The sequence below is a fragment of the Ursus americanus genome, chromosome 4, assembly GCF_024610735.1.
Source record: "Ursus americanus isolate L20-20 chromosome 4, mUrsAme1.1.p, whole genome shotgun sequence".
Taxonomy (NCBI): Eukaryota; Metazoa; Chordata; class Mammalia; order Carnivora; family Ursidae; genus Ursus; species Ursus americanus.
Genome location: NC_142130.1, coordinates 20,946,644 through 20,964,222, shown reverse-complemented (window position 1 = coordinate 20,964,222; position 17,579 = coordinate 20,946,644). Strand labels below are relative to the sequence as shown.

Below are 17,579 nucleotides of genomic sequence, written 5' to 3'. Positions count from 1 at the left end.
AATCCTTGATTCCTTAGAAAGCTACAGGTTTCCAGCGTGTCTATATTATAAAGTATTTTTTTGAAGATCTTACTTATTTTAGAGAGAGAGCTGAATGAGAGAGAGTGTGAGCATGAGTGCGAGTACATGCGCATGTTTGAGTAGGGGAGGGGCGGATGGAGAGGGAGAGGCAGAGAATCTCAAGCAGATTCCACCCTGAGCGTGGAGCCTGATGTGGGGCTCAGTCTCACCACTGTGAGACCATGACCTGAGCTGAAACCAAGAGTTGGACACTTAACCAGCTGAGCCACCCAGGTGCCCTATATTATGAAATTTTGATGGTTCAAATGGTTCTTTAGGATAGTGAAAAGTGACACAAGCAATAGACATAATCTTTATCCAAAGATGGATTGGTTTATAGCTATATGATAGGTTATAAAATATAAAATCCGTGCCCATTAAAGAAAATTAAAACAATATATAAATACAACGTGGGAAATGAAAGCCCTGGGAACCCCTGCCATACCGCTACATATGTGGGGAGGAAGGTCTGAAAGCTCAGACACAAATTATAAATACAAAAACGGAATGATTGTATATGGATCAGTATACATATTGATCTGTAACTTTTTTTTTAACCTTGGATTTCTTTCTGTGTTAGTATATAAAGTGTGGTTCAATATCATAGTTAGAATATATTTTTTATTTTAAAACTTTAATCATGAAAAAATTTCAAACAAACGTAAAACTAAAGAAAAAAGTATAACGAACCCCTATCATCCGCCTTCAACGATTATTGACACAAGGCCAACTTTGTTTCCTTTCCCTCGCTGCCACTGATTACTGTGAGGCAAATCCTAGGCATATTTCAGTGTGTTTCTGAAAGATTAGGGTTATCTCTTTTTCTGAACCTCAAATTATTATTATACCTTAAAATGTAGTTTTAAGAAAATATTTTTGGTGAGAATTTTAAAACTAGATTGGACCTTGGTGAATAAATCACTTAAGCTTGATACCTGTGTGTATCTGATAGTGTGCTAGGTGCTTTATTATTAATATTCCTCACAACTATTACTAGGTATCTACTGTCTCTATTTTATATTTCAGAAAACTGAAATTTAGAAGTAATTTGTCTGAGGTCACAGAGCTAAACAGTGACTCTGTGTGGAGAATAGACTAACTATAAAGCACCTGTATTTCTATTTTGCCACATATCTGTTATGTCTGTTTATTGGTAATTTTTGCACATGAGGACTCTTTTTATGCACAAATCATTTTCTCTCTGGCTTTTCATTTTCCTAGTCTGAACGTGTTTACCATATGGTGATAGGCAATTTTCCTTCTGTTTTAGATTAACAAGTGGTGGAATAACCTAAGTGATGGCCAACGGACTGTGACAGGTTTGTGTTAGCTTACACGTTTTAGCCATTCAAGGGAAGAGAAATCAAACCAAAAGGTACCGTATGTCACAGTCAATGGCTTTTGTACCCCGCTCACCAGTGGTTTAGAGGACAGTCTCTGTACCTTCAGGCTAATGTGATAGTATACAAAGTAGTGTGGCATGAAGGTGTATGTGACGCCGTGGGTCACTTGTTTTCTGAATTTGCTCTAGTATGTTACTGATCAAATAATCTGTCTTTGTCGGAGAATCCTAGCTTGTGAAATAGGTTATGAGTAATTATTATCCTCATTAAAGAAATTAAAGGGGACATTGATTAAGTACCTTCTTTATGCAGAATGCTTTATACACATTCTCTCCCTACCTCACAGGGTTGCTTACCGGGTAGTTATCTCCCTTTTTACCAATAAGGAAACTGGCTTTCAGAGAAGGAACTTTTCAAAGGTCACACTGCTAGTAAGTAGTAGAGCTAAGTTTTGAAACCCAGGTCTGTCTCATTCTAAAGCTAATTTTCTCTTTACTGCACCATGCTGTTTTTAAAGTCTTCGTTTATTAAATAAATGTAAGCATGCCATGCATGTCACCATGATAATTTAATTTTTGTTCTTTGTAATTTTTATGGAAAGATAAATCTGGCTCTTCAAGGTAACACTTGTACAATATTTTATGGACTTAGTTATTTGAGAAATTCGGGGAAATGGATTTGAAAGTTTAACAATTGTGCAGATAGGAAAAAATCTAGAGAAATAATAGCAAAATACTGCTTTTTCTTAAATATGGTTAGACTTAATGGTACTCTTAATTTTCTTTACCTACCTAAGAGGAGAAACGGTGCTTAACTTTCTTCCTTTGGGCTTTTTCCTTTGTCTGGAAGGTTTACCTTTTCTGTCTCCTTGTTGGAACCTGAACTGATCTTCAAGCTTATGGTTTGGACATTGCTTCCTGCAGGAAGTGTTACCAGACCAAAGTGAGTCTGTTCCTTGGTGAACTATAGACAGAGACTACACCAGGTGGAGTTGGCTCAATTTATTTGTACAAATAAGGAGACCATGGGGAATAATTTCCAAAGCCATGACTCCCTGAACAGGGGAAAGCAGGCTCCTTTTAGCAGGGCTTGGGATGAATATTCAGAAGGGTAAAAGATTTTAATATTATAATGAAGCTGAGGTAACAGGCACTTGCTGATTCATCTGCACAGTCTTCTTCCCCAAATGTTTCTTTTCCTGTTACAGCAGTTCATTAGTTTCTAAAAGATGAAAGTGACAGGCAGAAGCTTCTGGGAGTTTCCTGAGTTCACTGGGTCAGGGAGTCTTGCCAGTAACAGAAGTGCTTTAATTTTTCTGGACTCATTGTACTTTTCAGTCATTCATTTTTTATTTTTTAAGATTTTATCTACTTTAGAGGCACCTGGGTGCTACGCATCTGCCTTCAGCTCTGGTCATGATCCCAGGGTCCTGGGATTGAGTTATGCGTGGGACCCCTTGCTCAGCAGGGAGCCTGCCTCTCCCTCTGCCTGCCGCTCCCCCTGCTCGTGCTGTCTCATTCTCTCTGTCTCCCTAAAATAAATAAATAAATAAATAAAATCTTAAAAAATGTATTTTCTTTAGAGGGAGAGCGTGCATGCATAAATGGAGGGAGGAGCAGAGGGAGAGGGAGAGAATCCTTAAGCAGACTCTCCGCTGAGTGTGGACTCCTGACATGGGGCTCCATTCCAGGACCTCAAGATCATGACCTAAGCTGAAATCAAGAGTCAGACACTTAACCAACTGAACCATCCAGGTGGCCCACACTTTTTAATCATTTATAACACAGCCTGCCTAATGTAATTGTACAGGCAGCATCCTTGAAGACGATGAGAGTTTTCATTTTGTTACAGCAACTAGCACATGTCTTGCACACACTAAAGGCACTTAAGATCTGTTAAGTGAATGAGTATTGAATGGGCTCTGGAATCAAAGGATTGAGATTTTTTTCAAAGGTATATTGTCATACTGTAGAATTGATTAGTCAGCAAGGTCTTAATAAATATGATACCTTCAAAGATAACTCTATAATAGCACATCTGTTTTCATTGGGATTAACAGGGGGCTTTTGGTTTGCTTGCTTGTTTTCTGAGAGTAACCAAACTTAACGTTATTTCCTTAGGGTAACAAAGTTTTTATTTCCTTTGATATTTTCAAAGTATCTCATAATTAGTTGATACCTAGTATTTTTTGAAGTTGGTAAAGATTTTATGCCATTAAATATTTGAAGAAACCTGGGATCAGAATTTAAACATTTCTCATGCCAGTAAATAATTTATTCAAAGAAGTTGGTATTTGGAGACCACTGATAATCAGAATTCTTTCCCCTAGTCATTTGCTTTTCTCTTAGTCAAATCAGTAATTTGGCACATAGGACATAGCAGTAGGGAGAGACAGACGTTTTGATCTAACTAGCAGCTTGAGTGTAAAGTGCTTTGAACCACAGAAACATGAACAGTCATACTAAATCCTTATTGCGAGGTTATCTAAGTGACTTCTAAAGGCTGAGGAGATGCCGTCCCTGGGAATCAGTTTTTCAAAGGTACTAGAGAACTGGTCTTGATCCTTTTTTAGCCCCCGCCCCCCCCCCTTTGGTTGGTTTGGGGATTTTTTTTTTCTGGTATTAATCTTAATTATTACACAGAAATATCTCCCCAAACTTCACATTGTTTTGAGAAAAAGTCTTTATATGTTCACTGGGTATTTGTGGGAGCATCCGGTAGCATTCTTCAAGTTAGATTGTGCCTGGTCCTTTTACACTTCAGCTAGTCTCCTGTTCTGTTGCCTTAATCTGCAAGGGTTTTAATCCTGTACTGGAGGTCCCTAGGCAACCCCCAAGGAGAGTATTTCCCCTACCTTTCTAGCTTTCAGGTATGCCTGAGAGATACCTGCCAGGTTTTCCTATTAGCTCAGCAGAATGCTGACTTTACTATGTTGGGATTCAGGTAAAGCTAAGAGAGGAACCTGCTAAAATACTGTATCTAATGGAGGAATTGGGAGGAGGAGGTGGGAAGAGAAATCTCAAGAAAACATTGCCCCATTTTCTCTACTAGTCCATATCTTTTGTCAGCTCCAAAGTTAGTCACCACTACACCCTAGGGCCTTGCCCCTTCTGCTCCAACCTCTGAAGTTAATTTCTTATTATTTTTTTAAGATTTTATTTTTAAGTAGTCTCTACACTCAATGTGGGGCTTGAACTCACAACCCCAGCATCAAGAGTTGCATGCTCTACCAACTGAGCCAGCCAGATGCCCCTAGTTTCAATTTTTTTTTGCCTTATACATTCAAAGATTTTGAGCTAAACCTCCTAGACAAAGGTCTACTTTCCTGTTCCTGAAGTTTCTGGTAAGGCAACGCTCACTGGATCTTGCTAATCTTAACCTTTGAATTTGTCACTGTTTTGCCTGAAATTCTTGGCTTCTCAGTTTTCAGACAAGTTATTTCTGGGTAAAGAAAAACAAAACGAATGCTTGAGTGCCAACTAGGCTTCAAGTACTAGGGTAGGTACTTTCCATACATACTACTATCCTTATTGTAAGAACCCTGTTAGTGGTATTCTGATTGTTCAGATGGGGTAACTGAGGCTCAGAGAGGTAAAATAACTTGTCTGAGCTCACACAGAAAGACTAGAGATGGGGAATACACTTTTTTTTTTTCAAACTCCATTCTTAATTTAAATAATATACTTTTTAATGTATCTTTTTACTTTCTACTATAGCAGATCACCACTAAATTACCTTTCTGGTAAACTACCCTGCCTGCTCCCAACCCAAGGTATCTGGGTGTTTATCGACAGCCCAAATTGTAGTGACTTGTCCCAAGACAGCAGGCTGGCACTCAGGGATGAAAGGGAGCCCTTTTTGTCTACTTAGGTTAGTCTCTGTCATTGTAAAATGAATAAATGTGCACTGTAACAGGTTAAAATAGTGTTAAAGAATATGTAAAGTGAAAAATCTCTGTAACTATAGACTTCTAATAACCACTGCCTTTTCAGTTACACTTGTGTGTTCTTCCAAAACATTTGTATGTAGGCATTTATACTTCTTTGCACCTTGATTATTATTATTATTTTTTACTCTCTTAATGTTTTAGAAGACATTGTATCAGTACAAATAGGTCTATTACATTCTGTTTATTGAAGTATAATATACAAAGAATATGCACAGGTCAGATGTACGATTTTCACAAACTGAGCACATCCATGTAATTAGCACCCAGAGCAAGAAATGGAAATTACCAGCACCCTGGGCCCAGAATATTCTTTTTGATAGCATTGTAGTAGTTCATGCCAATGAATACAATGTAGCAAGGCTTCTCTTAATGGATATTTGGGTTGGTTGTAGTCTTCTATAACTAATATGCAGTGAATATCCTTATATAGAGAGATTTGCACCCTTTTGCAAGCATAGTTTTAGGTTGAGTCACTGGAAATAGACTTGCTGGGTAAAGGAAATTTAAAATTTTATATGTTGTCAGGTTGTCTTAAAATAAGTCGTATACCAATTTAAACATCCTTTAAGTTTAAATCATTTATTTAAGTCATTTATTTCTAAAAGTCGCTCACAGGGGAGGTTACATATTCTCATCTGCAGGGAAGGTGCAGAGGAATAACCCCTTCTGTGGTTAGTTTGTAAAGGTCTTTGTCTACTGTGAATTTGCCCCATTCTTTCCATCTACCCTTATCAGTTTCTAACTGTCTGCATCCTAGTTGGAGGATTAAAGATGGATGGTCTTTCTGAATTTCCTCTTGATTCCAGGAAGCTGTGAGACCAGTCTTTAACTGGTTTTGTTGATACTGCCCAAGAAGAGAAATTGTAGTTACTGTAAGAGGCCAGCCCTGTATGAGGATAATCCCTGTGCCTATAGTCCTGGCTCCCAGGGAACCTGAGGTAGGGACCACTTGAGCTCAGTTCTTTGCTTGTCATGGATGTATATACTGGTCAGTGTCTGGACTGACCAGGTAGAGAAGCTATGGAGGGGTGAGCTGGCCTACCACATCAGCAGGGGGGATCTTGTTCTTAGCTACTGGACTCCAGGTGGGGATAGTGGGTCCTTTTTCAGAAGAAGAGAAAAAGGGGTTGTACTGCCTTTCTTGGGCTAAGGAGGAAAATAGACCGAGATTACTGAACCAAGCAGTGATTCCTAAATTGGTGTATATTTCTTTTACTCAAGATATTATTCACAGATCTTAAAATTTGCCATTTAAAAGTATGCAGTTCAGTGGTTTTTATTGTAGTCACAGGGTTGTGCAACTATCATCATCCAATCCCAGAACATTTTCTTTATCCCAAAAAGAAACTCCATACCTATTAATAGTCACTCCCCATTCCCCTCCTCCCCTTAGCCCTAAACAGCCTGTTATCTATTTTCTTTCTTTATGGATTGGTCAGTTCTGGACATTTCATTTAAATGGAATCACCTACAGGCCTTTTGTGTCCACTTCATTCATTTAGTGTCATGTTTTCATGGTTCACCTATGTTGTGGCATGTGTCAGTACTTCATTTCTTTTTATGGTCGAATAATATTCCATTATATGGATATTACATTTTGTTTACTCATCTGTTGATGGACATTTGAGTTACTTCCATTTTTTGGTTATTACGATACAGTGGTGGACTTTTTTGTCTACATTTTCATGTAGACATGTTTTCATTTCTTTTCCTAATATATACCTCGAGTTGAATTGTTGGGTCATATGGTACTCTTGTTTAACTTTTTAAAATTGTGGCAAAAACATAAAATGTATTATGTTAGCCATTTTTAAGTTTGCAGTTCAGTAGTGTTAAGTACGTTTACATTGTTAAGAAACATCTATAGAATTCTCTTTTGTCTTGTAAAGCTGAAACTCTATGCACAATTTTGACTTTCCCCCTCAGCTCCTGGTAACCAACGTGCCACTTCATTTCTGTAAATTTGACTGTATACCTTATGTAAGTGGAATCAGACAGTACTTATCTTTTGTGACTGGCTTATTTCCCTCAGCATAATGTCCTCAGGGTTCATCCATGTTGTAGCATGTGATAAGATTTGCTTCCTTTTTAAGGCTAAATAATTTATTCCATTGTGTGTATATACTACATTCGTTCATGCATTCATTCATCGATAGACACATTTGAGTTGCTTCTACCTCTTGGCTATTGAGAAGAGTGCTGCTATGAACACGGATGTGCAAATATCTTTGAGATCCTCCTTTCAGTTCTTTTGGATATATACTCAGAAGTGGGATTGCTGGGTTATGTGGTAGTTCTGTTTTTAATTTTTTGAGGAATTTCCATACTGTTTTCCACAGTGGTTGTACCATTTTATTTTATTTTTAAAGATTTTATTTTTAAGTAATCTCTACATCCGGTGTGGGGCTTGAATTTACAACCTCGACATCAGGAGTCACATGCTCTGCTGACTGAGTCAGCCAGGCGCCCTGTGGGTGCACATTTTACAATGCCACCGGCAGTGCACGAGAGTTCTAATTTCTTCACATCCTTGGCAGCACTGTGCTTGTTATTTCCTTCTCTGTTTTTTTGATAGTAGCCATCCTGTTGGGGGTGTGGTGACACATTGTGGTTCTGATTTGCATTTCTTTGGTGATTAGTGATGTTGCACATCTCTTCAGATGCCTGTTGGCCATTTGACTGTCATCTTTGGATAAATGTCTGTTCTGGTCCTTCGCCTATTTTAATCAGGTTTTTGACGTTTTTGTTGATTGTTGGAGTTTTTTGTTTTTGTTTTTGTTTTTAAATATATTCTGGATATTAACCCTTTATCAGATAAGTGATTTGCAAATATTTTCTCTCATTCTGTAGATTGCCTTTTCACTGTGTTGATTGTGTACCTTGGGCAAAAGTTTGTTGTGGGTTGGGGCGCCTGGGTAGCGCGGTCGTTAAGCGTCCGCCTTCGGCTCAGGGTGTGATCCCGGCCTTCCGGGATCGAGCCCCACGTCGGGCTCCTCCGCTATGAGCCTGCTTCTTCCTCTCCCACTCCTCCTGCTTGTGTTCCCTCTCTCGCTGGCTGTCTCTCTGTCACATAAATAAATAAAATCTTAAAAATGTTTGTTGTGGGTTTGTTTTTGGTTTTTTATTTTTTCAGAGAAGGTGGGGCGGGAGGGGGGAGTCGAGGGACAGAGAGAGAGAGAATCCCAAGCAGGCTCCATGCTCAGCAAGGAGCCCCACATCTCAGTACCCTGAGATCATGACCTGAGCCAAAATCAAGAGTCAGACGCTCAACGAGCTGAGCCACTGAGGCGCCCCTGGACAGAAGTTTTTAGGTCTGATGTTCTATTTGTCTATTTTTGCTTGTGTCGCCCATGCTTTTGGTGTCATATCGAAAAAATCATTGCCAAGTTCAGTGTTACGAGGCATTTCCTCCGTTTTCTTAGGAGTTGTGTAGTTTTTGCATTCACATTTAGGACTTTAATCCATTTTTAGTTAGTTTTTGTATATGGTGTGAGAGTCCAAGTTCATTCTTTTGCATGTGGATATCTACTTTTCCCCATGTTTTCTTTTTGAAGAATTGCCAAATCGTTTTCTAATGTGGCTGCACCATTTTACGTTCCCTCAAGAACTGTATGAGGATTCCATTTATTGTCTTTTTTTTTTCCCTAATATATCAGTGACTATGTATTTTTTTTGCGTTATATTGTGGTAAAGTATACAAAACATAAAAATAATCCTATTAGCTGGTAGGTGTACAATTTAGTGGCATTAAGTACATTCACAATGTTGTGCAGCCATTGCCACCATCCATTTCCAGAAGTTTTTCATCATCGCAAATAGAAACACTGTACCCATTAAATAATTTCCCGTTTCCCCTTCCCCTTAACCCCTGGTGACCACTATTCTATTTCTGTCTCTGAATTTGCCTATACCTCATTTAAGTGGAATTATAAAATAGATTTTTTGTGTCTGGCTTCTTTTGCTTAGCATACTGTTTTTAAGGTTTGTCCATATTGTAGCATGTATCAGAATTTCTTTTTTAATTTTTTTAAGGCTTAATCATTTTGCGTTGTATGTGTTCACATTTTGTTCATCTGTCTGTCAATGGATATTCGGGTTATTTCAATCTCTGACTATTATGAATTATGCTCCTACAGACATTCATGTACAAGTCTCTGTTTTGAGTCCCTTTCAGTTCTTTTGTGTATGTAATTAGAGGTGGAATTGTTGGATCATACAGTAATTCTATGTTTAATTTTTGAGGAACTGCCAAACTGTTTTTTAGAGTGGCTGTACCATTTTACATTCTTACCAGCAAGGCACAGGAGTTTCAGTTTCTTCATCATATTCTTGCCAATTCTGATTTCCTTTTTTTTAAAGCCATCCTAATGTGTGGCAAGTGGTATCTCATGGTTTTGACGTGCATTTCCCTAGTGACTAGTAATGCTAAGCATCTTTTAGTGTGCAGTTGTCTATTGATTCTTTTTTTGAGAGAGCAGGAGGGGAGGGTGGAGGGAGAGAGAGAATCTTAAGCAGGCTCCATGGAGCCTGATGCGGGAATCAGTTTCACGACCTTGAGATCATGACCTGAGCTGAAATCGAGTCTGGATGCTTAACTGACTAAGCCACCCAGGCACCTCTGTCCATTCATTCTTATTTGGAGAAATGTCTGTTTAAATCCTTTGCCTATTTTTTGAGTTGTCCTTTTATTGAGTTATAAGAGTTCTTTATATATTCTGGATTCTAGATCCTTATTAGGTATATGATTTGCAAATATTTTTTCCTATACTGTGAGTTGTCTTATCACTTTATTAATAGTGTTCTTTGAAGCACAAATGTTTTTAAGTTTATTTTTAATCAAAATATAGTTGATACAATATTACATTAGTTTTAGGTATACAGCATAGTGATTTGACAACTCTATACCTTATGCTATGACAAATGTTTTTAATGTTGATTAAGTCCATTTCATGTATTTTTTTATTTTGTGCTTTAAATGTCACATCAAGAAAATAGTGGCCTAATCCAGCGTCACAAGAATTTGTACCTGTGTTTTCTTCAGAGTGTTTTGTAGTTTCAGCTCTTACCTTTAGGCCTTTGGTTCATTTTGAGTTAATGTTTGTAATTGGTTTAAGGTAGGGACCCAAATTCATTTTTTTGTGGTTGGATATCCACTTGTCCCAGCACCATTTGCTGAGAAGACTGTTCTTTCCCTGTTGATTTGTCTTGGGACCACAGTAAAAAAACAATTGATCATAAATGTATGGATGTACTTCTGGGCTCTCAGTTCTGTTCCATTGATCTGTATGTCTATTCTTATGCCATACTGTCTTGATTACCATAGCTTTGTGTCATAAGTTTTCAAACTGGGGATAGTGAGTCTTTATTAATAACGGAGTATTACATTGGCTGTATGTTGAACCAATTTTGCATTCTTGAGATAAATTCCACTTGTTTATGATTTATAATCCTTTCTTTATGCTGCTAGGTTTGGTTTGTTAGTTTTTCCTGAGGGTTTTTCCATCTGTGTTCATAAGGGACTGTTACATTGACTATCATATGTTGAATCAGTTTTGTGTTCTTGGGATAAACTGTACTTGGTCATCGTTTGTAATCCTCTTTATATGCTGCTGGATTTGGTTTGCTACTATTTTCATAGGAATTTTTCTATCCATGTTCATAAAAGATATTGGTAGTTTTTTTTGTGATGTCTTTGGTTTTGATATCAAGGTAATACCGGCTGCATAGAATGAGTTGGGAAATATTTTTTCCTCTTCTCTTTTTTGGAAGCATTTGAAAAGGACTGGTGTTAATTCTCATTTATCTTTGCTAGAATTTGCCAGTTGTAATAAATTGAACAGTGTCCCCACAAAATTCTTGTCCACCCAGAAATTCAGTGTTATTTTATTTGAAATAGGGTCTTTGCAGATGTAACTGATAACAGTGAGATCATACTAAATTAAGATGGGTCCTAAACCTAATTATTTGTGTCCTTATAACAAGAGAAGACTAAAAGACCTACAGAAAAGAAGGTCATGTGAAGAGATGGAGGCAAAGGTTGGAGTGATGCAGCAATAAGCTAAGTAATGCCAAGAATAGCCAAAAGCCACCAGAAGCTAGGAAGAGGGAAGGAAGGAGTCTTTCCTAGAGTCTTCAGAAAGAAGCATGACCTAGCAACAACTTGATTTCAGATGTCGAGCCTCCAGAACTTCAAGAGAATACATTTCTGTGGTTTTAAGTCACCAAATCTGTGGTAATTTACTATAGCAGCCCTAGGAAAATAATGAACTGGTAAAGCCATCTAGTCCTGGGCTTTTCTTTGTGAGAAGCTTTTTTTTTTGTTAAATAAATTCAATCTCTGTTTCTTATAGGCCTATTCAGACTTGTTTTTTCTTGAGTCAGTTTCAATGGTTTGTGTATTTCTAGGAATTTGTCAATTTCATATAAGTTCTCCTTTGTTGGTATACAGTTGTTCATAGTATTGTCTTATAATCCTTTTAACATTCTGCTTTCATTCCTATTCTAGTAACTCGAGGTGTTTTTGTTTGTTTGTTTGTTTGTTTTTTTCCTTTGTCACTCTCCCTAAAGGTTTGTTAATTTTGGTCATTTCAAATAACCAACTTTTGGTTTCATTAATTAAAAAAAATTTTTTTTTATTCCTTCATTCATCCAAACTGTGTGCTTGCTTTGTGTTTGCTCTTTTTATTTTTCTAGTTTCTTAAGGTGGAAGGTTAGATTATTGATTTGAAATCGTTATTCTTTTTTAATGTAGCATTCACAGCACTACTTTTGCTGTACTCTGTAAGTGTTAGTATTGTTTTAGCAGCTTGGGTTGTCATAACAAGATGCCATAGTCTGGGTGGCTTAAACAACAGAAAATTATTTTCTCAAAATTTGGGAGGATAGAACTTCAAGATCAGTGTGCCATCATGGTTGGATTTTGGTGAGAACTCTCTTCTGCCACCTTCTTGCTGTGTCATATGGCAGGGGGAGAGAGCAAGAGCAAGCTCTTTCTTATCTCTCTTATACAGAAACTGATCCCATCATGGGGTCCCCACTCTCATGACCTCATCTAAATCCAGTTACCTCCCAAAGACTCCATCCCCAAAAACCATCACGTTAGGGCTTAAAGATATGAATCTTAGTGGAACATAATTCAGTCCATAGCAGCTATGTATTGGTTATTTAGGAGTGTGTTAATTTCCACATATTTATGACTTCTAATGTATTATGGGTTTATAATTTCATTCCATTGTGGTCAGAGAACATACTTTATATAATTTCAGTGTTTTAAAATTTTTTGAGACTTGCTTTGTTGCTGAACATATGGTCTATCTTGGGTAATGTTACGTGTACACTTGAAAAGAATTTATTGTTTCTGGTTTTTTTTTTTTTTTTTTTAATGATTTTTTATTATATTATGTTAGTCACCATACAGTACATCCCCGGTTTCCGATGTAAGGCTCGATGATCTGGTTTTTAAAAAGATTTTATTTACTCACTTGAGAGAGAGAAAGGAAACACGAGTGGGGGAAGAGGGAGAGGGAGAGGGAGAAGCAGACTCCCTGCCCAACGCATGGCTTGAGCCCCAGACCCAGAGATCACGACCTGAGCCGAAGGCAGATGCTTAACCAGCTGAGCCACCCAGACGCCACTTAAGATTTTATTTTTGAGTAATCTCCACACCCAACGTGTCACTCAAACCCACAAACCCAAGATCAAGAGTCTCATTCTTTACTGACAGAGCCACCCAGGTGTCCCAAGAATGTATTGTCTTGTTGTTGAGGGTTTTGTTTTTCTAAGTAGGCTTCACGGGGCTTGAACTCAGCATTCTGAGATCAAGAGTCAGATGCTTAAGCGACTGAGCCATCCAGGTGCCCCTGTTGAGTGTTTTATAGATGTCTGTCAGGCCTAGTTGGTTTATAGTGTTGTTCAAGTCTTGTTTCCTTGCTGATCATCTAATCTATAATTGCAAATAAGGTATTGACCTCTCTATTGTTGAGCTGTGTATTTCTCTCTTTAGTTCAATTTTTGCTTTATATATTTTGGGATTCTATTGTTAGGAGCATGTATGTTTATAATAGCTATATTGATATATCAAGAAGATGTTCTATCTTCTTTTATCATTATATAATGTCCTTCTTTGTGTCTATTAACAAATCTGTCTTTAAAGTCTATTTTTTCTTGTTATGCTTATGGTGTACAAGATCCCAGGAATATATTGAGGTATTATAAGTTCCTATGGACATCTCATTCTTCAGCTTTTCCTTTTAAGATTTTTGGTCTCTTGTTTACTCCAAATATTATCCACCCCCTTAGGCAGCCATGAACTTAAAACACTAGCCTGTAATTGTTTTTGACAGATGCCCTCTGGGGAAAGGAATTTTGCACTTGAGGTTCCAGTCAAGTCAAATATAGACAGCCTTGCAGCTGGGGTCTTGCAGGGAACTATTATCAGATAGGTCAGATGATAACAATTCTTTGGGAATAAGGCTTTGAAAGAGTTCTAGCTCCCTGTGCTACCTTTCGTGGTTGTGAGACGGCAGGGGAAATATGTATTGTTTTCATAGTTTATAGCTTCAGCTTGTAGCTGGCAAGTAAGGGTTGGGACCAGGGCAAGTTAAAATGCCCCCAATTTGTTGTTCCTTTTGAGATTCACCATTTTCTTAAATGCTGAGTTGCTGCAAGCCTTTAGCTAGTTTCCAGAGTTCTGAAAAAGTTGATTCTGACATTTTTGCCAATTTTTTCATTGCTTTGTGAAGGAGAGAATTTTTCAAGGTCCTTGCTTCATTATTCTCACTAATGTAATCCATTGCATCCCTTTTGGTAAAGGTAGGTGTTGAGGCAGCAGCAAACTTCCCAAATCAGCAGTGTCAAGCTTGTCTAAGAGTTTTCTGAGTCAGGAGGAGGTGAGTAACACTCCTTCTAAATGGAGATAGAAGCAAAGACCTTAAGCAGTTCTACTTCTCAAAGGAAAAGGAGGAGGAGGGAATCATTATTTGAGTTTCTGCATACTAGGTGCATGTAGTATTTTGTTTAAGCCTCACTACAACTTTTATAAGATACAGGAAGTATTAGCTTCGTTTTACAAATGAGGTAACTAAAGTGAAGGGGATGAAATCCTGCAAACCACAAAGCTACTAAGTGGCATACCTAGGATTCAGACCAGAAAAGGCCATTCCCTTTCTACTTTATTTTTCATCTATGGGGTTTCACTGTGTGACTGCTGCATTTAATTGTGCTTTCTCATTTAATCAATCAGCACTCAGCTCTTTAAGGTAGATTTTATTACCCCTATTTTACAGAAGAGGAAACTAAGGTTGAGAGGTTAGGCTTCTTGCCTGGATTATAGTATAAGTAGGACAGAGTCAGTTCTGCTGGGCTCCTTTACCCATACCTTTAGACAATGTGCAGTGCTGCTTCCGGGCTAGGATTACCACATATCCTCTCCTGTTCACTGGCTTCTGTGGACCAACCATGCTGTTTCCTAGATAAGGGGCCCCTTGTCTGGTCTGAAGTCCTAGAGTGACCAAGGTCAAAAGAAATCCTGTTGGCTATCCATGTCTTTGTGTATGGTAGAAAGAGCCCTAGATTGGGAATTCTGGCTTGGCCACTGAATTTGGCTCTCTGAAAATTTGTATCTCTTAGAGCCTCAGTTTTCTCATCTATAAATGACCTTCAAAATGGGATATGCGTGGAGGAAAATAACTGCATCTTACTCTTGTAATTTCTTTTTAATTTGTGAGTGTATGACAATGATTTGTGTGCGTAATTTGGGTATGTATGTTCAGTTGTTCGCTGATGGGATTCTTAACCATAAACCACAGGTCTATAAAGGGAGGGGTTTAACCGCAATGTGTTCCATTGCCAATATTCTGTCATGATTTACTGAAAAAGGCCTCTTAACATTTTGATTGAAAACTTGGCGATGTTAACTCTTTGGTTACTGTTAACCTTGATCTCTTTGGTTATCTTCCCCTTTTTCAAGTCTTTTCCCTAGTTGTAATCTCTTCAGCCAGAGACACTGTCTACTTCTGTGCAGTGCTGTGGTGCTTGCAGTTTCCAGAAGTCTGTGCTGTATGTCACTGGTTTCAGAAAGTAGCCTACGGAACACACAGGGTAGTTGTTGCCATTTTCCAGCCTAGCAGGCAGGTTCAGGGACCCCACCTTGCTTTCTTTGCATTGTACTGCAAGAGGAGCAAACTGTATAGCCCTGATTATCTTTGTGATCATGGAAGCCTGGGGCCAGACTATTCTCAGGGCTTCTTTATGCCAAGTTACCAATCACTGTGTACAAAAACCTAGACCTCAGAGAATTCTCTGGGTAATAAAGATGTGTAACTCTTCTCAAAGAAACTAAGCAAACCAGAGCAACACTAATCATTGCTCACTTCCTTAGGATGAGCCCTCTGAGGTCTGTTCCTCCATCTGAGGAGGCTCCACCTTTCCTCTGCCCACCCTCCCTGCCCAGGGTTTCAGGCTCCTCATTGCGAGGTGTACATAGTACTCTTACGTGCCTTGCTGGTGACCTCTTTTCCCCATCCTTTCGTGAATACTGTCGTCCTCACCATCTTTGAAAGTGTTCTGACACACCACCAGTTGTAAGATGCATCCTGATTACAGATACTAAAATGGAGACAGTGTCTTAAAATCTGTGAAAAATGGTAGCTTCCTCTCCTACCTAATGCTCAAATGGGAGAGCAAGAACTGGAGAGACTGGTAATGCCAAGGTGCAGCTGAGAGCCTCACAGAGTGAGCAAATATAGAAGCCAAAGGTAACTGCGAGGTGTAGCAGCCGGTGGATTCTACAGTGAATCTCTTCTAAAATAAATCTCTTACCGGAACGTTGCTGGATTCAGTGCTTACAGTCATTGAAGAAGCTGAAAGGGCTAATTGCCTATTGCTGAAAGAAACTGGAGGAATGAATAAATGTTTAAATTCCTTTAATTCAAGTAGATGAGTGCCTACTACATGGGCAAGGAGTTGTGGTACTTTAAAATTAACGTGGTTTTTAAGGTTTATACTTTTAAGAAAAACTTAATTTTTCACGAAAATGTGACTGAATAGTTAATTCTGTCATTAAATAAAAAACGTACTCAATTTAGTGGTAGTTCTAGCAACATTAGTTCTTGCAGAAAAATGAAATAGTCACTTAACTCCCACATGTAAACAGTTTCAAAAGCAGTTGGAAAATTCTTCCAGATTGTTCCTGAATTCTTATCTAACAAGCATTTTTCTCAGACAAGTGGATCTTCATTTACCCAGATGATACATAGATGTTTCTATAAGTTTAAGAAGTATATTATTCCCTGTGGAAAAAGAAGCATGTTATATAATATAGCTTTTCTGGTCTTGGCCAGAGAACCCAGTTCTGTACATTACTTGTCTCTGGCATGGCCTTTTTCAAACAATAATTATAGATCTGATTATTGTTTTTCGAGAAGAGTAAACTGTTCTGTAGAAGTAAAATATGGATCTGAATGACAGAAGTCAGCTTCTAGAGCATTTGAGGTTTCCCAGGAATTTTCTGACTGTACCAGTGCATATAGTTTGATACTTAAGAAACATTGATTTCACTTACTTTCCTTAGCTTGCTCTCCCTCACCACCACCCCAAGTATATAATACTTTTAAATAATTGTGGTAGAAAATCTTATTCAGGTGGACTTTGAAATCACACTTCTTTGTTCCTGTTTTTAACCTCCCTAAGTTATATATCTTTATTTTGTAGGTATCATAGCAGCAAATGTTTTTGTATTCTGTTTATGGAGAGTACCTTCTCTACAGCGGACAATGATCAGATATTTCACATCCAACCCAGCCTCAAGTAAGTCTGCTTATGACTTTATTTTGAGGTAGAGGTGATATGAAAGAAATATGCCTTATGTTAATTGAAATGCTATAAAAAGGATGAGTTATTTGTCAACAATTATAAGCAAAATCCAGAAGATAGACTGTAAGCTCCGTGAGGAAAGGGACCTCATCTCTCTTCGTCTTATGTCCCAGGTACCTAATATGTGCCTTGCACATAGTAGATATGTACTTTTTAATGACGCAAGATCCATAGTCACTACAAGTTTACTCTTGGAGGATACTGTTATACACAACTTCATATCTGTAATTGAAATAATTTCTTTTTTCTAAGTAACTTTTGCCATAAGGACGACAAGTTGCTTTCATTGAACTGAGAATTGTTACTGGTTGCTTACTAAGTAGAAGAAATTTAAGATAGCTTTTTACCACCTTGAA

At 38.0% G+C, this 17,579-nt stretch overlaps 1 protein-coding gene across 2 annotated transcripts in view; it reads left to right on the top strand.

The window, feature by feature from the left end:
- PARL (presenilin associated rhomboid like) overlaps nt 1-17,579 on the top strand; it is a 48,697-nt gene that overhangs the window by 11,863 nt on the left and 19,255 nt on the right. For both annotated transcript variants that reach the window (XM_045776604.2, XM_087861455.1), the window contains exons 4-5: nt 1,331-1,379; nt 17,062-17,157. In XM_045776604.2, the coding sequence (XP_045632560.1) occupies nt 1,331-1,379; nt 17,062-17,157 (145 nt within the window). The remainder of the gene's footprint in view (nt 1-1,330; nt 1,380-17,061; nt 17,158-17,579) is intronic.